At 40.4% G+C, this 22,934-nt stretch overlaps 1 protein-coding gene across 1 annotated transcript; it reads left to right on the top strand.

Annotated features, from left to right (window-relative positions):
• The first annotated feature begins 187 nt into the window (after positions 1–187).
• lig3 (ligase III, DNA, ATP-dependent) lies at positions 188–21,881 on the top strand. The gene is made up of 21 exons (XM_080779507.1): positions 188–262; positions 819–1,386; positions 3,027–3,161; positions 5,596–5,811; positions 6,193–6,344; positions 6,961–7,127; positions 8,559–8,636; positions 9,509–9,677; positions 9,828–9,983; positions 10,989–11,120; positions 11,308–11,387; positions 13,548–13,635; positions 14,514–14,591; positions 14,867–14,990; positions 15,598–15,740; positions 15,971–16,045; positions 16,683–16,829; positions 17,848–17,998; positions 19,228–19,481; positions 19,843–19,926; positions 20,639–21,881. Exons 2-21 carry the CDS (start codon positions 849–851, stop codon positions 20,870–20,872), a joined length of 3,201 nt encoding a protein of 1,066 aa, XP_080635633.1. The 5' UTR covers positions 188–262; positions 819–848; the 3' UTR covers positions 20,873–21,881.
• Positions 21,882–22,934: the final 1,053 nt, after the last annotated feature.

Genomic DNA, 22,934 nt, shown 5'->3' with positions numbered 1-22,934 from the left:
GTGGGCCATGGCATAAATGCTAAATAAATTATGGACCCACCTTGATGTGAAAAGGGTTGATATGAAGTGATAGCTGCTACCATCCACTAGGTGGCAGTAAAGTCCCACGGTTTGCCACCCGACCTTACCTCAGGAAGTAGAACCAACGGCAACGGACCAACGGTCAGAGAGAGTACTTCCCGTGTCAGCATTGTTGCTGCTGTGGCTTTTGAGAAACAATGAGGATGCTTGTGTGATTATTTAGCACGAAACATTTCTCAAGGTATAGTAAATATGCATTGGAAATAAACACATTTTTGGTTATTATTGATTCAGACCTCTTGATTTGCAATCAGTTGATATCCAGGTGGCAGCCCTTCGTCTCAAAATGCTTGATGTGTATTGGTAGAAAATTAGCATAGGGCTAACACTTGACACGTATAAGCCTAGACTATAATCATGTAGGCTACCTACAAGTACAAGCAGTGTCGGAAATGTGCCAAATATTGGGTGTCCACTAGAAAAATAAAAGTGCTTTTATGTCAATGGGTTCCCCTCTTTATTTATTTTTAATCAGAAACCGATTTTGAACAAATCCACTGAATTTACCTTTGCCTGTCCATTCAGTCTCAGATCTTGGCAGAATCATAGAAGCATTAGGGCTATGGACCAGAGCTGTCTCAGATCAGACAATTCTCTTTCCTATTTAACATTAACGTCTGTGTGTGTGTGTGTGTGTGTGTGTGTGTGTGTGTGTGTGTGTGTGTGAGAGATTATTTTTGCCTTATTACATGCAATATAAAATATTTTCCAACCATTGTATCTAATTTCTTTCCTAGACCTCATCGCATTGATCTTCATATCACTGAATGCAGCGATCCATTGTATTCGTCACTAAGAAGACTGCGTGCATAGGCCTACAACCTCTTGAACAGATTGTGAGGCGCCGACTCCTTCAGAAACTGTGCAGAACTCTTTCCATCTCCTCGTACTTGCAGCCTCTACCTCAGTTTAGAGGTATTTTTTATTCCCCCTCTGTACACCAAAAGCCCAGTCTTCTTCACGCCACTCTTCTCAGGGTTTCCTGGCATCATCAGCCTTTCACAACAAGCCAGAGAGATATGGCAGAGCAGAGGTGGATCGTGGAATATGCCAAGCGTGGCACAGCAGGGTGTAAGAAATGCAAGGACAAGATCCAGAAGGAAGTGGTGCGCATAGGGAAGGTTGTGCCAAACCCTTTCAGCGAATCTGGGGGTGACATGAAAGAGTGGTATCACGTGAAGTGCATCTTCGAGAAGCTGGAGAAGGCAAGAGCGACCACAAAGAAGATTGAGGACATCACCGAGTTGGACGGCTGGGAGGAGCTGGAGGACCAAGACAAGGATCTCATCAAAACACATGTTTCAGGTACAAAACACATGCATACACACATTAAGACCTGAGGCCCATTCTGCTAATGCCTTCTAAATCAGTAGTTGTCACACTTCAAAAATAGCAGATCAACAAGCGTGGCACAAAGTGGCACTGTGAACCTGTATATCTTGCCCAGGGGTGCGACCGGTAGACCGTAGGCTGATAGGTATGAGTGTTCTTCTGTATGTCCCAGCATACAATAAGGTCAGACTAAAGAGGTCCTTTGTACACCAGTCGACTTTGAGGCTTAATCAGGAGTTGTAACCAGGGGTTATCTAAGCGGTGGACATTGCTCTTAGTCTTGTCTTTATGTATGTTATATTGTTTTGTTCTTTGTACTATGTCAAATATGTATTGTGTATATGTGTTCTGCTGTCTGCATACATGGCTGCTGGGTCGCAAGACAAATTTCAGTGTGAACTGAAAATAAAGTAGTATGATATCATTGCCAGTGGCCCGCAAGATGATTTTGGGGAGAGTTGGATACGCTTCAAGCCCTCCATAATACACTTGTACCGAAAATAGCACACAACAAACATGTGTCAGGATATTTTAAAGTTTAACATAAAAACGGCACTGTGTAACATTTTTAGGATTTTGTCCAATCTGTATGGTAGAGAATGTTAATACAATATTACTTGTACAATTGGCGTGGCTGTATTTAGTCTGCTTGCTCTTCTATCGATACGTTTAGATCGTGTCAAAGGTCATGTCTCACCTAGACACAGGATCTGACACCATTTTTTACCCGATTATAATAGAATTGATCCCCTGGGCAAGCAGGCAGGCTCTATTAGCTCAATGGTACAAATGTCAGCACTTGCGCAGAAAACAGAGTTAAAATCCAGGGTAGAAGAGAAAAGTTAAAAACTTTGCTTGGGCTGGCTTGCTTGAAATAAGCAGTATATTATATTCAGCGCAGGAATTGTAATTTGTAACTTAATGCGATCATTGCAAATTTCATTGCAACAAAATAGAAAAATATATATTTTGGCTAAAGTGTATCCAGCACTCTGTCAAACAAAATGCCACACTCTGACATGCAGGCTGAGTAAAAACTACCCTTCCCAGATAATCTATGGGAAGGAATAAAATGTGTCTGTGTGCAAAAATCCTGCATGCATAACAGATGGATTTGGATCTGTATTCTGTACTATAACAATGTTTGTTATAGTTTCTTTTTGGTCAGTATAACTTACTTCATAATGTATAACTACTAACTAGCCTATTTATGCATGAGCTAATGACCCTACAGTGCCCTCTGGAGGTTGACAATGGAATTGTTAACTATGTGCAATTTTGTGAAAGATCACGCTCCACCGCTTTTAGAGTTTAGACAACCTGCTTTAAAAGTTAATCTGTCATTACATTACCCTGCTCATTTGCATCATGATTTTTTGTTGGGGTTTTAAATTACCTGAAAACCACAACATATTGTGATGTGTTACTTTCAAATAGCAAGCCCACTAAACACTAACTATCATAGCATCAAGTGTCATATCAACATTGTGTGTTTGTGTATACATAATGTTTTTTTAGATTAAGGAAAAAAAGGATAGTGAAAATCTTTTACTCCATGATGATACCATAGAAAATTGAGAGGGAATGTGTTCTTTTTCTTCATTTTGATATAGCCCTGATGTCCAAAGTCAAGTCAACTCCAAGTCCAAAGAAGAAGGTGCAGCCCAAGTTAAACACCAGTGGTCAGCTAATGTCTCCCCCGGCTGACCCTTCCACGAATGCTCCACGCAAGTTCTCCGGCTTCACTGGTGAGATTTTGTTGTTGTTCTCTCTGCCTCACATTTAGAGTACCATCACAAATATACATCCTGAAACAAATAGAGATGTAGAAAATGTCTATCTGTTTCAGATAATAAGCACTTCAATTCATAACCTGAAGAAGGCAGTTGCATCTTCCGAAACGTAGATATTTTGTGTGTGATTGATTTTTTCCTATTCCAATAAAGTATCGTCTCTTTGGCGACGAGTGTGTGCGGCCACCTTTGTCTTTTCAAGACTTCACATTTAGATTGTTCTACCGTCGACCGGCACCACTACTAAGACTGGTGTGCGTTTAGCATCCTCCTGCAGTGCACACAAACAATTATTTGACAATATATCGAAATCGATATTGAGAACGAAAAAGAAGAAGAAAAGAGGTTATATATCAACATATAAATATTTGAATATCGTTGCTGTCAGGCAGAAACCTTTGATCTAATTTTTAATTTTTCCCATAAATGAATGCCCTACTGGCCTACTTCATCATACAAGAGAGAGAGACACAAATGTATATATATTTTTTCTTTTTAATGTTCTGTTTATTCATTTTTTGTTTTTTACAACGAAGTAAATTCAGAAATAAAAACAGAGTGACAAATGCAAAAAGAAACTAAAACACACACAATGACAAAACACAAACTCCAAATCAAGACAACCAAAAAACATTCAAAGCACAACAAAACAATAAAAACAATATATAAAAAATAAAATAAAAACTCCAATATAGTTAATATACATAGATCATGGTCACAAACATCATCCAGACAAGACAGGTTGGCCAGTCAGGCGCCAGTTATACAGGTTCAATTGGGGGCACAAGTGTAAGGCGGTCAACATGAGATAGAAAAGGCACTCCAATTTAGTCAATATACAAAGCAGATCTCGGTCACAAACATCATCCAGACAAGACAGGTTGGCAAGTCAGGCGACAGTTAATCAGGTTCAATCGGGGGCACAAGTGTAAGGCGGTCAACATGAGACAGAAAAGGCTCCCATGTTTTACTGAATTTGGAGATTGAGGCACGCAATGTATATTTATTTTTTTCCCCAATTTTAGAAAATGCAGTATGTCAGATATCCAACGGGAATGTGAAGGGGGGTATGTTTTTTTCTAATGCATGAGAATAATACGTCTTGCCAGAAGCGTCACAAAAGCGAAAAGGTCAGATTGATATTTAGGCAGGGGGATAGTATCAGGAAGGACGCCAAATAGGGAAATAATAGGGCATGGCTCTATGGGAAACTGTAACACATCTGAAATAGTATCAAATATAGCTGACCAAAAAGACTGTAAGGCTGGACAGGTCCAAAACATATGAAGAAGATTAGCTGGAGCCTGGTGGCATCTATCGCATGTTGGATCAACACTATCATAAATCCTGGCTAACCGAACCTTGGTCCAGTACACCCGGTGGAGAAATTTACATTGCAACACCCCATGTTTAGCACATATTGATGAAGAATGAACACGACCCATAATGGCCTCCCAGGTTTCATCAGAAATGTCTTCCTCCAGGTCCTGGGCCCAAATATTCTTATAGGCAGTGGTTGAGGGTTGAAGGTCAAATAATGAGGTATAGAGTGACGATATCTTTCCCTTAAGACTAAGAGGAGCTGACCCTATAATTATGTCTATAGGTGAATTAGGTGGAATAGTCGGGAAACTAGTACATTTTTGGCGAACAAAATCACGGACTTGCAAGTAACGGAAAAAGTGGGTTCTGGGTAGCTTATACTTTTGAACAATCTGGTCAAACGAAACGAACGTGCCACCATCAAACAAATCTTTGACTGACTTAATGCCATGATCATACCAAATTTTAAATGCCCGATCTTGTAAGGAAGAAGGAAATAATGGATTTGCACACAGAGGGGTTAGTAATGGGAATAGTTGAATATCAAAATGGCGTCTAAACTGAGTCCAGATCTTAAGAGTCGACTTAACTAAAACATTGGAAGAGAATTTAGATAATGGCACAATTGAGGGAGCACATACTAAGGCAGTCAGAGAAGGAACACACAGGAAGTGGAGACACAAATGTATTTAAAATAGCTACAACCTCAAGCCATTTTCAATATTTGAAAAACTGTTTTATTTATAATAATAATAATAATAATAATAATAATAATAATAATAAAAAAGGAACTACTTTGGACATACAGTATATTAAGATTTCACTTTCCACCCAAAAGAAAAAAATGTTTTCTTTTAAATAATTGAATAAATGGATTAGTCTGATTAACCACTTAACCTATAAACGCGACGCGTTGTGAGCTTATAGATTTGCTATTTTCATCTTTGTTTAAATTATCATTCATTAGATCGTAACCTAGGCAAAAGTTTGGAATAATAATAATGGAATATTGATTTGTCATATGGGCCAGCCCTACTTCATCATATTCCTCTGTCTCCATCTTCAGCTACCAAGGCTGGCAGCTCCAGCAGTCCCTCTCCCTCGTCCTCTCCGGCCAAAGCCATGCAGGGCAGCATCCTGTCAGCCCAGCTGTGTGACCCCAGCCACAAGGACAGCCTTCTGCGAGAGTTCCGCAAGCTGTGTGCCATGGTGGCCGAACAGAACAGCTACAACACTAAGACACAGATCATCCAGAACTTCCTAAAGAAAGGCTCTGCAGGAGGTGAGTGGTGGAAGATCGATTGACTTTGCCAGACTGACTGCCTTCGTGCCTTGGTTTAGTGCTCTTCACAAAATTATCTGACCTGATTAGTGTTAATCGATTAATAATCATTCCCTATTTTGAACCTGTCCTTTTTAGGTGAAACGCATTCAGCTTGTAGATTATTTTCACAATTACATAGTAAAAACATATACACATATATTTAAAAACTACACTCGATTATTTGATTAATCCAAAAAAAGTAATCAATAGAATAATCGCTAAGAAAATAAATAATAGCCCTAGACCTGATTCAACTTAATGCTCATCGTGTGCATCACATTATTACAATAGAAAACAGACGTTTGGCAGGATGTGAAGACCAGTCTCTATGCTTTCTAGATAAGTTCCGTGGGGACATGTACCTGACAGTGAAGCTGCTCCTCCCAGGAGTTGTGAAGAGTGTCTACAACCTCAACGACAAACAGCTTGCCAAGCTCTTCAGCCGCATGTTCAGAGCCAACCAGGACGACATGGTGCGAGATCTGGAACAGGTCGGTTGCCTATACCGTCTCTTATTAAAGGAAGTAACTAGGCCTGGGCGGTAGAACGTCAAATCTACGTCACCATTATTTCAAACTTTTGCCTCGATTACCTTGATTTCGATGAATGAAAATGGTAAAAAGTAAAATAATAGTGGAAAAAGCAGATCTACAACATCATAGACCTGCTATTTTCACTATTTTTGTATGCCACCATTTTGGAATAATAGTTTGGATTTTGTTTGTGCCGATTCGCTATATAGAAATTATAAAAAAGATTTACTTATATATATATATATATATATATATATATATATATATATATATATATATATATGTATATATATATATATATACTTATTGTTTATTCGATTAAACTGCATGAGTGAGATTAAGTCGGTTAACACATTCTCTCCCGTTACCGCCAGCACAGATTGTGTTAATAGTTCTTCTAAATCTCAGTTTTTTATATGTTTTCGGTTAATTGCCCAGCCCTAGAAGTAACTATCAGCCTCTCTTTCCTGCCATGTTCACTTGAAAATGTACTATAATTGTAGGACACTTGCAGTTCCCCCTCAAAAACGACTTCAGAGAAATGATGGGTGTGTGTCTGTTTGTCATTACTTAGGGCGATGTGTCTGAGACAGTGAGGATGTTCTTTGAGGACAGTAAATCGTTCCCTCCAGCTGCAAAGAGCCTCCTGACCCTTCAGGACGTGGACGCGTCGCTCACACGCCTGGCCCAGTTGACCAAGGAGGACGATCAGCTGAATGAGTTGGAGGCCATCGCAAAAAAGTACAATATTATTTAGTTAGTTTATTATTTATTTAGTTTATCATTAGTTCAAAATCTTAACAACAATCCTTGCAATAATAATTATAAATGGCAGCGATCCCACAATAACAGAAATAATAATACCCATGATGATGATGATCATCATTATGACCACCAGAAACAATAATAGTAAGAATAATGCCAAAGAAATCCATAGGTTATTAAAAAGTCAGAATCAAGTATTCAATAATTTTAGCCAAAATGAAGGCCTTGAAAATGATTAAAAGTCGGAAATATGAGCTGAATTTCAGTGGTCTTAAATTGTTTGCTTTTCATAGGACTAGATACAAGGTGTGCCAAGCTCTGCCAGACGGCAAGCCTAATAATAACAGTGATATGCAGCAAAATTACTACCTAGAGCCATGAAACGGACAGTAGCAGTTGTATAGAACTGTTGTCCCTACTGTCTGCTGCCCACTCTTCCCCTCTCATTTATTATGTATTATCTCTCTCCATCCTTTTGTCACATAATTGCTGTCATTCAAATTACTTTGTAATCCACAATTGTAATTGCTAGTGTCAATTAAAGGTTTCGATTTGGGATGGGATACACATCCACACCACAGCCTTGCGAGACACATACTGTATCCCATAGCCTGGAGGGATGATTGCTCTCATGCTCTGCAATTTCTTATTTGCAAAATAAATTACATAGTTGACACTGATACATTTGAAAAACAAATTCAGCTCCTTGCAGAACTTGAAGTACGATGTTGACTGATCAGATCTGATTAGACAATTCAGCGTCATATATTTGTGATTTTTGCTCAAGCATTTCTTCCCACATGTAACTTGCGAAGGTTACTAATTGGGTGCGCTGGATGAAGTCGACCTACTGGATTTTCTATGCCTCTGGCATGTAGGCAGGATGTCTAGATTGGCAAAATGTCTAAATCAGATTGGCAAAACTAACAACTAAAACCATAACTAAGTAAGCAAGCCTTGCGAGCCATGAGGCCACATATAATAGGGCAGAAACCTACTGTATCTCCTGTTTCTGTAGCGTGAGGCAGCTTGATGTACAAGTACACCCCCTGGACATGATGCTAGTATGTCGCAGAGATTTACCCCCATTCCAACCCTTGATGCTGTGTGCCAAGCAGGGAGGTATTGGGTCCCACCTTTAGAGTCTTTGTTATGACCCGCCCGGTGATCAAACCTCAATCTCAGGGCAGACACTAACCGCAGAGCTGAAAATGTATATGTTTTCACGGTAATATGTAAATTGTTGTAAATGTGCAAATGTTTCATAAATACAGAAACAGATTGAGTGTGGATTGGAACTCATTTACTGGTATACTGTGATTAGCTCATGTACATACAGTACTTAACAGGATGTCTTATTGGTCTTAAGAATGAATGAAAAATGTTGACTCATTTGTGTTTTTATAGATGCACTAGCAATGACCTGAAATGCTACATTCGACTTGTTAAGCACGACTTGAAGATGAATTCCGGAGCCAAGCATGTGTAAGTTGTCCCAGCTTCTGCTTAACTACAAGACAATAACAATATTACAATGTAGGCATTTAGCAGACACACTTTTAGAGTGACTTATAGTAAGCAAGGTACATTAAATACACATGCATCACATGCATAGAGACAGTGTAGTGCCTCATAGGTAAACCAATAACCTCCCATCTGTCTAGACAGTATAACATGAACCAATAATAGGTAAACATTCTGTGAAAGTAGCATTTCTACAAGCTCACAACGTATTGCATTGTGAGCTTGGAGACCGGCTATTTTCAGCCAACATATTTTGTGTGGAAGGGAAAAGGGAGCGGTCCCCTAGGGGACCGGTCAACAAAGTATAGAAGGCTTAAAGATGGAGTGCCACAATTTTTCCAGATTTTCATGTGTCTATGAGGTGACAGTACTTCATTAGACACCCTGGAGTCGTTTTTATGTGCAATGGTATATTTACTTTGTATTTAGGGTTTCTTCCTGGAGGCTGAACCCTTGACAGACAAACGGGCCAATGAAATAAACAGAAATATTGTGATGTCACATTATCAGCCCCTCCCCTAACCCCTCCCCCTTTATCATACAGCTGTGGGTGTGGCTTCAGTTCAGGTGGATCACCAGGCAAACCAGGCATACTTAATGAACTGGTGGTCGTGTCCACATAAAAGCATGATTTTAACAAAATACTGTACACTTTTTGTAAAAAGTTCTTCCTCCTTATATTATAATAATACCTGATGATCATGTTTTAGGGTGGAAAAAAACCATGGCACTCCATCTTTAAGTGGTTAACGTTTGAAATTAATTAGAAAAAAAAAAAAATCTCATCCCAGCATCAAAACATTGTGGATTTTCATAACTATTCTGTACTGTAGGTTGGACGCTGTGGATCCCAATGCGTACGATGCCTTCAAAGCCTCCCGTAACCTGGGCGATGTGATCGAGCGTGTGCTGAAGAACCAGCAGGATGCATCGAGCGGCTCCGGCCCCAGGAAGCTGCTCACCATTGAAGCCTCTCTCATGACCCCTGTTCAGCCAATGCTGGTGACGTCCATCTTTATTCACACTGAATTCCAATACCCAAAATCTTGGCCACTTGCTCACTCACACCAGCATGGTGGTGGTATGCACACCAGTTAGCACTGCTAACATGGGTCCTTAGGGTTTAAATGAGTGTTTCTTTTGCAATTCTAGGCAGAGGCATGCAAGTCCATCGAATACGCCATGAAGAAGTGCCCCAATGGGATGTACTCTGAAATCAAGTATGACGGCGAGCGCGTGCAGGTCCACAAAAATGGAGACAACTTCAGTTACTTCAGCCGTAGCCTCAAGCCGGTGTTGCCACACAAAGTCAGTATAATCCCTTTTATCCTGTTTCTCTCACTCCCTTTTCTGTTCCTCTTCCTTCTCTGTCTGACAAACATCTATGCAGTTATCCCCCCAAGCAATGTACCGACTGGGATGGCAATTGCTCGTAAGAACATAAATCCTTTGCATTCTCCACAAGACAGATAATGTTTACCAAGTGAGCCACTCGCAGGCATTTCCTGCAGGGATTTCCTTGGATTTTTATCTCGCAGCATGAAGTCTTTGTACCTGCGAGGATGAATAGCTTGCGTTGATGTCCATTAGCTGCTGCAATCCACCAGAGGGTGGCTCTTAGCAGGCCTGGTATTCAAGTGACTTCCACAGTGGTGCAATTTGGTCATTCACGGTACCGCTCGCCCCACACACTGTGCATATATATTATGCATTGGAGGAGCATTACCGATGAAACAGAGGAGGATTAAGGTGGCAGCCGGGTAAAAGGACAAATAGGCTAGAAACAATGATCATCATTTTTTGGCAGCTCGGTCCCAGGAGACCGCCTTGCTTGTCGCGCCTCTGAAGTATCGTCTAATGGTCTTGGCATCACCTGCTATGACCGCATAGTTGGCAATTATAGAGGTTAAATATGTAATGACATTCATAATAGCACCAGCAGTTTACTTTTTTCCTTCTCTGGAACTCAATATTTGAGAAATATTAGATGTGATTATTTGGTGCTACAATGTGAAGCCTCTTATGTCAGTGCCAAAAATGCATATCTAGACATACTGTATAGAGTGTGTGTGCATGTGCGCGTGCGTGCTCGCTCCTGACATGTGCCAGATTTTAGGACAAATGGTGGACATCAAACCAGTTGACTGGGGATATCTCCCCAGTTTTATTTGACTGCAGTTTCATCATAACAGTAGTGTTAATGTTGGCATGTATCTGTTAAGGTTAGGGTAAACAGATATGTATTTAAATCAGTGCAATGTCTCAAAAAATGTGCAAAACCAACGTTGGTGTGTATGTGACTCCACATTCCAGGTGGCTCATTTTAAGGAGTACATTCCCCAGGCCTTCACTGGGGGTGACAGTATGATATTGGATGCTGAGGTGCTTCTCATTGACACAAACACCAGCAAGCCACTGCCCTTTGGAACGTTGGGGGTACACAAGGTGAGGAACAACAGACGTGTGTGTGCGTTGGGGAGGTTATGTTGTTGAGGAAAAAAAGGTCTAAGTTGAAACAACAAATTAGAACAAAGACATGTTTTGTCAGCTTAAGAAAACCAAACTAATGAGGTGTGTTGTTGACGCAGGTTTTCTTTTACCCAACTTGGTTTCTCATTTATATTTCTTACAGAAAGCAGCCTTCCAAGATGCCAAAGTGTGCCTTTTTGTCTTTGACTGCCTCTACTTCAATGGTGTGAGTCTAATGGAGAAGTAAGTTTGTGTGATTTCACAATTTGCTTTTCAAGTCCAGTGCATATTCCCATCTAGATTAATCTAGTTTGCAGATTGTCAACGCATGAACACACACAAGTTCTCAGGTGTTTAAATTCAGCAAAACAATAAGAGGTTTGTATGGCATAGCTGAAGGCCACGCCGTCTAGAACAGAGTTTGTCTGGATGTGTCCCCTCAAATGTAGATCAAACACAGCTCATGCCAATATGTGCATGATGTCATGAAATGGCAGCAGTCTAGGAAATGCCTGGTAAAGTGAAAGTTGGATGTTAGTCGATAATCTATGCATGTGAAAACAGCTTTCAGTGAATGTGTTCAGTAAGACTTGATGCCTTAATAATCTGGGTATGTCGGGGGCACGGTGGCACAGTTGGTAATGCTGTCGCCTCACAGCTAGAAGGTCCTGGGTTCGATTCCCGCTCGGGGCACTGTGGGTGCTGGCGGCGTGTTTCCTCCTCCGCGTCATCAGTGCCCATACCCGAAGGCGGGGTTGGCGAAAGGGCCTTTCTGTGTGGAGTTTGCATGTTCTCCCCGTGTCCCCTAGGGTAGGTACCCTCACAAAAACATGCAGTAATCCTGGTCTCTAAACTGCCTCCCCCTGGCCAGCCGGGGCGCCTGATGGAGGGGAAAGGAACTGGTTGGAATAACGTGTTCCTTCCATGCGCTACGTCCAACCAGGGAAACTCCCCCCTGTCAGGTGTAAAGGAGCACCTTGGACACTCAAGCATGAAGGAAGCATGAGTTAAGTCCGTTGCTCTCCCCAGGTTGGCGGAGGGTGTGTAGAGCCCAGGATCACAGTAGATGATTGACACAGGGGTGAAAAATGGGTTACAAAATCGTGGGATAAAAAATATATAAAAAAATAATAATAATCTGGGTATGTTTAACCCATTTATTTTGTTCATGTGCCTTCATATAAGCATGTTTTGAAGGCATTCAAATCCTTTTAGCATTGTACAGTGGCCTCCCTCCTTGTCTACCTTTTTATATCTTAGGGTGCATTCACACCAGGATGTTTTACTGCGTTTAAAATGATTCCTGATGCATATTGTCGGAAAGTGTGCTTTGTTTGGGCAGGTGTGAAGGATCAATCGAATTGAGCGATCAAATGATGAAGAAGTCGGTATTTTACACATGATGAGGAAGGAGAAGGCATTATTCCGCAGCATAAAGACGTGGTCTAATTAAGAGATGGAAGCAATATCGCAATATGGCCAGACTATCAAATACTGAAGTTTACACACAAAAACACTGCAGTGTACAGGATATATAGCAAGAGAATGGAGGCGCACATTTGCACAATGTTGCATTAAAGTAAAGCGTTTGCGCTTGCAGTAGAGACCTGGAATCCTGACAGCTGATCTGGAGTCAGATAAAGGTGGTAGGTTTGTTTGTGTAGTGCAGACAATAGACTACTCCAATTAACCTACCTGGTTTATTGAAGCTAGACACTACCAAACAAACAAGTTGGTAAAGTTGTAGCGATCTGCTATTGCGCACACAGTCGCTCGCACGCCACACACACACACACACGCACGCACGCACGCACGCATGCACACACACACACACACACATGCGCGCACGTGACACACCCTGCACTTTACGTCCTAATTATTTCACCTACTCGAAGTATAATTTTAACACTATAGATTTTACTGTGTAGTTTATAAATTGAACACATTAAAGTTCCCTGCTACGGTTGACAACGCACAGTGTGAATGGCAAACGCAACAAATAAAAAATGCAGCAAACAATGATGCAACTTAACCATCGAGTCTACCGAACTAAAGGTGTGAATGCGCCCTTAGTTTCACCACCATTTTTCTTGTGAAAGACTTTTGTAAGGACATCATTTGAGGTATAGAGTAGACTATCGCCAAACTAGGACATGCGTCATGCACTCAAGCAAGAAGTAGCCAGCTTGTATGGTGCGGCTTGCCTGCTTCACCACTGAACACTTTTTAACACACAAGTTGTTCAAGATTATTACATTTATCGAAACCGTAATCAATGGCACAATCACCAAGAAAGTAATAATAGTTGCAGCCCTGGTTTATTCATATTATTCAGAGCTTTTGCTTGAACAACAAGTGATGCAAGACTGTGCTCAGTGTGCTGTGTCTCTGTTCCTCACCCAGGCCTCTGCGTGAACGCAGGAAGTTTCTCCACGACAACATGGTTGAAGTTCCCAACAGAATCCTGTTCTCAGAAATGAAGCATGTCACTGTAAGACTATGTGCTCACCCAGAAGGCTGTTCTGCAGCTGTGCCAGCCTAACGGGTCTTACCCACCACTACATTTCAAAGATTTTTTGTTGAACAAACGTTTTTGCTGTAGTACACTACAATGTCAGTAGCTTTAAGCAGAGCCACTGAGATAGTCAGAGTTGCATCATCTCCTTTCACTCTGTCGAGCCAATTATTTTATAGCAATGGGGGAATCATGAAAATGAAGAATATTCATATACTATTCATTCATTTATTGCCAAAACACTACTTAACAGTTGGTTTTGGAATGTGCTTAGGTGCACTATAAAACAATGAAGAACCATTGGGCAACCAATATTCACAAACACTACTGTATAGTTACAGTGGTGGAAAGTACAAATTTGAGGTATTTACTTTACTTGAGTATTTCCAATTTCCAATGCTTTTACTTCTACTCTATTACATCTAGGATCCAAATATTGTACTTACTCAACCACATTTATTTGAAAACTTTAGTTACTTTGTAGATTTTGATTATTATTACAAAACACACATCAACCACTTAAGCCCTATTTACATATCGGCCTTTTGAAAATCTAAAAGCCGATCTACAAGCTCATAGATCTGCTGTTTTCAAAAGATTTTTATACAGTATTCTATATTGCAGTATTGATACTTTTACTCTATAGTTCCAAACATTGAAAGCTCATAACTGGGTGTTGAAGGCTGAAGCGCGGGGCGATAATGAACCACAATGACCCTCTCGTTGATGCATTCTCTCTGTCTCAGTGGCTCTGCTTCTCAGTCCAGACAGACTTGACAGGCACTGACACGGAACATGGTTGCTGATGTAGTGCCCTGTGTGTGTGTGTGTGTGTGTGTGTGTGTTTATGACAGAGGGCTCGAGATCTGGCTGACATGATCACACGGGTCATCAGGGAGGGCCTCGAAGGACTGGTGCTTAAAGACGTCAAGGTGAGGCATTCTCCGTTTTCATGGACCTGCTGCCACTTTTTATACTTTGGCTATTCAAAAATAGAAGATATACAAGTCAAAAGTCACATCGCGTCTTATCATGACATGTGAGCTTGTAAGTCGTATATTTTTGGGTATCGAGACCCCTGGGGGACACTGGTCAACAAAGTATATAGGATTTAAGTGGTTATAATACTAGAACAAAGGAAAATATCAAGATGTAACAATGATTTTACTTGTGTGTGTGTGTGTGTGTGTGTGTGTGTGTCTTTAAGGGTAACTATGAGCCAGGGAAGCGGCATTGGTTGAAAGTGAAGAAGGACTATCTAAATGAAGGAGCCATGGCGGACACGGCTGATCTTGTGGTGCTGGGGGCGTTCTATGGCAAAGGCTCCAACGGTGTGTTCATCAAATACAGTGTTAGTTCTGTTGTCATGACCGGTGCATGGTGGCTCCATACACATGCACTATTAATACAGTGCCCAGGGAATAGTTAGTTTTCGGTGCTGCTTTGTTTTGATTCCCCCAATCCCCATTTAAATGCTGAATCGAGTATAACCACTAGTTTAGCCTCGCCAGTCGCTACGATTTGGAAGAAAAGATGGATATACCAAATTATTCCTAATCTAAACTATGCCGCATCAACGGTTCTATTGGGTAGGCCCTAAAATTATGATGCCCTTAATCGTGGGGAATTATTTTGGGTAATTCTGATTGGCCCGATGACTACAAACCATGATTGATCCAGGCCTGCCAGTAGCAGCATTTGATTAGGATTCTTTTTTATTTACTTTATTTGTATATTATTTGTATATCTTCTGATTAATTGAAATTGGAGGACCCATTATGTAAACAAGTCTTTTTTCTGGTTTTATCCTCTTGTCAGATTTTGTATTGACCTGTGCTTTCATTGAACTGTACCCATTCTCCAAACTGTTAATAAGATTTTCAATCAATCAATTTCCCCATTGCGTTTCCTAATGCCATGTCTTCTTTCAACCACCAGGGGGCATCATGTCAAGTTTTCTATTGGGCTGCTATGACCCAGACTCCAAGAAGTGGTGCACAGTCACAAAGTGCTCTGGGGGTTTCGATGACGCTATGTTGGCCAGACTCCAGAAAGATCTGGACATGATTAAAATCAGCAAGGTTAGACAAAAACTTTGTCCCAAGGTCTCACTAGCTGAGGCAGAGAATGTCCAATGGACAATTAATCTGTGTGTGTGTGTGTGTGTGTGTGTGTGTGTGTGTGTGTGTGTGTGTGTGTGTGTGTGTGTGTGTGTGTGTGTGTGTGTGTGTGTGTGTGTGTGACTGTGTGACTGTGTGTGTGTGTGTGTGTGTGTGTGTGTGTGTGTGTGTGTGTGTGTGTCTTTCTCCAGGAGCCAAGCAAAATCCCTGGCTGGCTGAAGATTATCAAGAACTATTATCCAGATTTCCTTATCAGGGATCCTCAGGTAAGTCTTTACAATTGAATAGGTTTGTATTTCTCAAGGGGACTATTAAACTATAAACAATACAAAACATCAGTGTCGGAAATCACGCCATAAATTACCATCCATCAAAAATGTATTTAAACACAATTTAACGATCATAAGGGCCATCCTTTTGCATAATATAATATTTAGATTTTGCAACCCATTTTTTCACCCAATGTCAATGGGGGGGGGAGGAACGCGTTATTCCGACCAGTTCCTTTCCCCTCCATCAGGCGCCCCGGCTGACCAGTAGGGAGGTAGTTTAGAGACCAGGATTACTGCATGTTTTTTGTGAGGGTACCTACCCTAGGGGACACGGGGAGAACATGCAAACCTTTTAAAAGTTCACTTTAAAAATGAAACGAAAATGCTAATTATTGTTTCCAAATATGGCAGTGGTTCTCAACGTAGGGTAAATTATTGATAGTTAGGATTAGGAACCACATGGACCCGCTGTAAGTCAAGAGAGTTAGTGTACAAATGGGTCCATTTCATTCCATTTGTACACTCTTGAGTTACGGGGGTCTGTGGCCATAATGCATGCCAGACTTGAAATTGAAAAAGTTGGCGAACCACTGAACTATGGTATATGTTGTTTTGTTTTGCGGTGATGTAGAGTGCACCAGTCTGGGAGATCACAGGTGCAGAGTTCTCCAAATCAGAGATGCACACCGCCGACGGCATTTCCATCCGCTTTCCTCGAATGACCCGCATTCGTGACGACAAGGACTGGAAGACTGCTACCAACCTGCACCAGCTCAGAGTACTGACACTCATTCCTCTAGGGTGCAACACTTCATACATCAACAATTATACACAATATTATAATATCTTTGAATATAGTAATAGATTTTCAAAAATAATGGTTAGATCTACAAGAAAATACATCTACATGTTCACAAGACAATGTCTAAATCTTGTAAAAGAAAAACGTTATGTATTAAATAAATGCTTCTTAATTATTCAATATAAAATAGTATTGGCTACAATAATCTCTAATGATATAATTGATATTTACAGCCCTATCTTCTTAATGTTTTAACTTGCTTGGGGGACTCATTCTTTCTGAAAACTAGAAATAACAATATTGTTACTGTCGGGCAGAAAGCTCTTTATCTCCATATTTGAACTTTTTGTGTTTTGTAAATTAATGCCCTATTTGCCACTAAAGTGGCACACAAAAGTGGAGACGTATTCGTATCATTTGGATTGATTTCTCTTAGCAAACCGTGCTGTCAAGTAAGGCTGTACGGCACTGTAGGCTCACATCCAAAACAATATGGTGATGTTCTTTCTTGTTTATGGACTCCCAGTCTCATACGGCCAAATCAGTTGCCGCGGTTAAACATTTGTTCTGCACGTACCACACACACTGATGCGGGCTGTTCTGAACTCACGCCAAGATTTTGATTAATTTATTTTTGGTGATTCACCTGGTTTCTGTTGGATTTGAGGGTATTTGCCGCTGCAGGAGTTTGTAGGAAATTTTATGGGCAAGAGAGAGTGAGAAGAAAACATAGGTTGCCAGTAAACCCACAGTGTCACAAATGTATTTTCTGATCCTTTGCCTACTGATAGAGCTCAAACATTCCATACACCACTCACAAGGGAAGATATTTACACTGAGTTTACACTATATTAGTGATTTACTTTACATGCGTTCATAGATGATTCAAAATCACTGGTTGCAGCTGTGAAACAAACAAAAATATTAAATTTTAAATGAATGGAACTGTCTTTTGCGGCAAACGATAACATCTCCTGTGTGTTTGTGCTTATAGGAGCTGTTCCGCATATCAAAAGAGAACAGTGACTTTGAGGTAAAAGCTGAAGTGTCCAAATCCGGCGACGACAAGGGCTCTTCTGGCGGGGACAGTGGGAGCAACTCGCCCCCCTCTACCTCCCATGGGAGGGGTACACCCAAGAAGAGCAGTGAGTACATACAGCACCAGTGGTTCTCATACCTTTTTATGTCAAGTTCCTCCAAATGTGGCTGAGGACCTCAAGCACCTCCAAATTGTGTAATGTATTGGCTGCGAAACCCCAATTAAAAATATATTGTGCCAGGGACCCCCCATAAGAGAAGAAGTATAACATAAGGCTAAAGTGTTTAAACTGTTGCTCATTTAACTGGGGACCCAGGACCAGACTTTGTAAACCAGCGCAGTGCTATTGTACATTCCTAGCAGGAGAGAGCACTTAACTATTTTAAATTTGAGTTATATGCATGCTGGGATGCAAATGCCCACATTTCTTTCTAATGTTGAGATTTTTTAATGATAAAAAAGCCTGAGCCTTCATTTAATAGTCCATTCATAGAGTTGGAGCAATTTGAGACGAGTACACTATTATTTTTACATTTCATATATTTTAATGCCCCGATATTCTTGCAGAACAAAGCCCCCATTTTTATAAAATAAATAAAAAAGTTAAAGGACCACTCACCAATAATCATGATAACATGGCACGATTTTTTTCTACTCGCCATTTTTTTCATGATTATTAGTGAGGACCTATTATATGAAGATCGGTTGAAAAGTGGTGAAGTGGTCCTTTAAAGACGTTTTTTAATGCAAAAACTTTTCACAAGTCATTAAAAAGTTGATGCCCTTGTTGTTGAGTACATCACATCTCCCACACTTAACTTGTTTTAAAATCCAGGGTAAATCATGTCAAGGACTCCCAAATAAATTTGTACTTGCATTCCCATCTGAAAATACTTAGTGCCAGGGACAAGATTTGTGTTGTAAAATGAATCCATATTTTCACATTTTCTCAAGATCATTTGAACATAGATCTGCAAGGTCAATACGTCACTTTTGATCCTGTAGATTGACTATTTTCAAAATCGGGTTAAACTGATTATTATGCTATATTAACTAATGTTGCCGGTGACCCCCTGGAACGCCCTCAAGGACCCCTGCGGCTCCCCGGAGCTCCAATACGGAGGTATTGATGGCTTGTTATGATCCGAGACACAACTCTTTGAGTTATGCGATCTTCTGACATGAACGGGTTGATGAGGAATGAAGTTGGATCATCAACCCAGATGGATGCACCTACTAAAATGAAGTCTATATCTGCTTCGCTCACATATTGGTTAATGACGCATGGTTATGATAACACAAATCCCCCCTGCCTTTATTTTAATCTGACAACAGGCAACAACAGTACACCCAAATTAAAGGCAGTGAAGTCTGAACCACATAGCCCTGTCCGACAAGGGCCCAGCAAGGCAGTGAAGTCTGAACCACATAGCCCTGTCCTACAAGGGCCCAGCAATACACCCAAATCCAAGGCAGTGAAGTCTGAACCACGTAGCCCTGTCCTACAAGGACCCAGCACTACACCCAAGTCAAAGGCGGTGAAATCTGAACGGCGTAGTCCTGTCCCAGATGCGCCCAGCGCAAAGAAGGTACACTATTATATTGTCACTGTCGGGCAGAAACATCTTCTCTCCATATTCTGGTGGGTTTTTTTTCTCGTAAATTAACACCCTACTTGGGCACACAAAAGCATCAAAAGTTGCTGATCCACAAGCTCAGAACGCGTTTTGAGCTTGTGGATCTGATACTTCTGCTGCTTTTGAAATTTGAAAAGTAACAGTTGTTTCCAAGGATGATAATACAGCATGTAACTTAACAAATTAAGTAATCATTAAATATGATATAAGTCAGTAAATTGTTGGAAGTGAGTACCGGTAAATGAAAGCATTGCAGCTTTCAACCTCAAAGCATCATCAATTATTATTTTAATAAGGCTCCATTTTATTCCAGATAAAGAAGTCTGAAAGTGTTCACAGTAATGGACAGAGCAAGTCTAAGGCAACCTCGAACGTGTTGCAGCCAAGTAATGACAAGGTTGGTGAAATGTTATGGACTCACAGTTTAGAATAGCATCAACATTCAACCTAGAAGGAATGTGTCATTGTAGGTGTGCAGCAGTTTATCGATGTAATCGATTACTTGAATAACAAAAAATATACACTAGCGAAAATAGCACATCTACAAGCTCGACACCACACATAGAGAGCTCATAGATCAGCTATTTCTGCATGACACTGTATAATAAAGCATAACATAGTGCTCAAATGATTCAGAGTAATCGATTTAGTTGATTATATATAAAATGCGCTTCTCGATATAGATGAATCGCTAAAAAAACGGTGTTGATTTTGACAGATTTATTTTATTTAGTCTTAGACATAATCTTTTGAATAAAATTATTTTAAGTTTTAGTTATATGAAAAGTTGTAGTTTTATCTAGCTTTAGTCGACTAAATCTACAGTTGATTTTGTCAACAATTTATTTTGTTGACCTTGATGCGATTACGACGATTTTACACTTGGTTGCATGCTTGATGCGTTGTGATTGAAAGTGCAACAAAGCATAAAATGACTTGTCTTTTGGTTCTGCTGGATCTCTTCTCCACTAGTCCCTCCCTAATGTTTTACCCTAGTTATTATTTTTGACAAAATTGTCTATATTTTTTTAGCTTTGGCCATCATAGCTTAGTTTTTATTTCGCATCCCTACAGTATATCAACGTTGCCTTTGGTTTGGTCATTCCTAGACACTGCTGGATATCTTCAGTGGGGTGAAGCTGCTCCTGCCCAGCTCTGTGCAAGACTTTGACAAACTGAGGCGCTACTTTGTGGCCTATGACGGAGACCTTGTACCAGACTATGATGCTGCAACTGCCACACACACGCTGGCAGAGTCAGAGGAGGACTGCCAGGCCCAAAGAGTCACCCCCAGCTGGATCTGGGAGTGCATCCGCAAAAGACGTGTGGTGGCCCCCTGTTGAAAGGTCAACTCCTTAATGTAAGGAAAACAAAAACACAGGTTTTTACATGCTGTGTTTGCTGGTACAGCAGCCTATGCCTATCGCAGCTGTAATGAGTTTTTTTTTTTTACACTAAACCACATGAATTTGGTTGACTTTCAGGTGTTTACACTCTCGGAGCGCTTTAGTTTCGTTTGTTCTTGCGCGATGAAGAACTTTTTTTTTTAAATGTTTGCGTCTTGAGTACAAAGTGATGAACTAGAATAATTTTTATTCAGAATGAGATTGATTGTTCACCGTGAATATCAACCTTTTTGTATAAATGAGGCATCGACTTCACTGCTTTTTTTGTGGAATACTGAGACACATTTTCAGATAGTTTATTCTTCACGCTCCTGGTGTGTAAAGACTTAGCCTAACGTATTCTTTGTTGCACGTCAAAGTATACTGTAAATTGGGCTTTATAGTGACAGACTGTATATAGCAGTGTGACAAGACTGGTGAGATTGAGGGGGTTGGCGTAGTTTGTGCCGAGTGACAGTACGCCCTCATCCTTCAGTTTTTGTATTTATTGTTTTCTTTTATAAACCCACAATCGAGCAGTTCATTTGTGGTTATGATTTTTATTTTGTGCATTTTCTGTTCATCTTTTGTCAACAATAGCGGTAAATGGGTCAGTTCTAAATGTTTCCAGAAACATAGTGTTGCAGAAAGGGAGCTTTTATTGTTTCGGCAAATGTTTTCTTGAATTTAGTTAGAATGTTAATTTGTTTAGTCAATGTTTTTGTATTAACAGAAAAAAGGATGACATTCAAGTTCAAACAGAAATGTAAAAATGAAGACATTGTAGACATTTTTCTTTTAGTCTTAGGGTTTTCAACCATTAGTATTTCTTATTGTCCAAATGAAAAGGATGATTTACAATTTTTCTTTACCCTTTTAAGGCCAAAAGTGACAAACGCTATACTGCTATTTGGAATAGCTAAAATGCTGACATATGTAAAAAGAATAAATAGAAGTTTCAATAACTGCTTCCTTCCTAAAAGGTGTTTGCATTTATTCCCCATTGTTTTGACTCACAACAGAAACAATGGTATTTACAGAAAATGTATTACAATTCAATGTTAACCACATGAACTTTAGCATCCCTAATCTGGGCATGTCACAATAGCTGTTGTACGTCAAACAGCGAACAAAGTGTTGTGAGCTTGTAGATCTGATATTTTCGCTGAATGTTCAAAGTACATTTGGTTTAAGTGGTTAAGAGAGAGCATTACTAACTACTAGAAATGTCAGCATCCATACTCCTGGATGTGTCTGATGTGTTGCTCCACTCCGTCTCATCTCTTCCGTGAAATGACCTTCCAGCACCACTAAGAAACATGAGTTAGTCCATTGCAATTTAAAGTCTCATCTCTTCAAGAAGGACTTCATGTCTGCTTCAATCTCTTTCAATCGGCAAAGCGTTTGTTTCATAAAAAATCACACCTGTGTGAACTGAGTGGTGCAAATATACTGTACTCATACAGTACTGTACTCATACTGCACTTGTACTGCTCTCCAATCGTACTGTACTTTGATTGATTACGTTTTTGATTGATTTAAATATTTATTAACAGTTTGCAGAATTACAGTACATTTCAAGCACAAACTCAATACAGTGAGGGGAAAAAAGGGTGGGTGGTGTGGGGATTCAGATTTTACGGAGGCCAGTTTCGCAGGTGCCCTTTGAGAGCGGTTTTGAAGGAGTCAAGGGATTTACATGTCTTAATGACTGTTGGTAGTGCGTTCCACATTTTGGTGGCATAGGAGCGAAAATAATTTAGTCCCTTTGTGCCGAATCTGGGTTGTACATGGTTTGTTGCACTCCCTCTGGTGTTGTGGGTGTGGACTTCGTTAACATTAAGGAAGTATTTAGACAGGTACATAGGAATCTTGGTGGTGTATCGAATCTTGTGGACCAGACCCATTGCAAGATGCTGTACTCTGTCATCGACCCTAAGCCATTCCAGCCTGTCAAAGTGGGCAGGGGTGAGGTGGGTTCGGGGGGTGAGGCCAAGTAGGAGCCTGACCAGTTTGTTTT

Source organism: Protomyctophum bolini, assembly GCF_963924005.1.
Source record: "Protomyctophum bolini genome assembly, chromosome: 13".
In the NCBI taxonomy this organism is placed as follows: domain Eukaryota; kingdom Metazoa; phylum Chordata; class Actinopteri; order Myctophiformes; family Myctophidae; genus Protomyctophum; species Protomyctophum bolini.
Note: the sequence above shows the minus strand (reverse complement) of the source record. Positions and strands in the feature narration are given on the sequence as shown.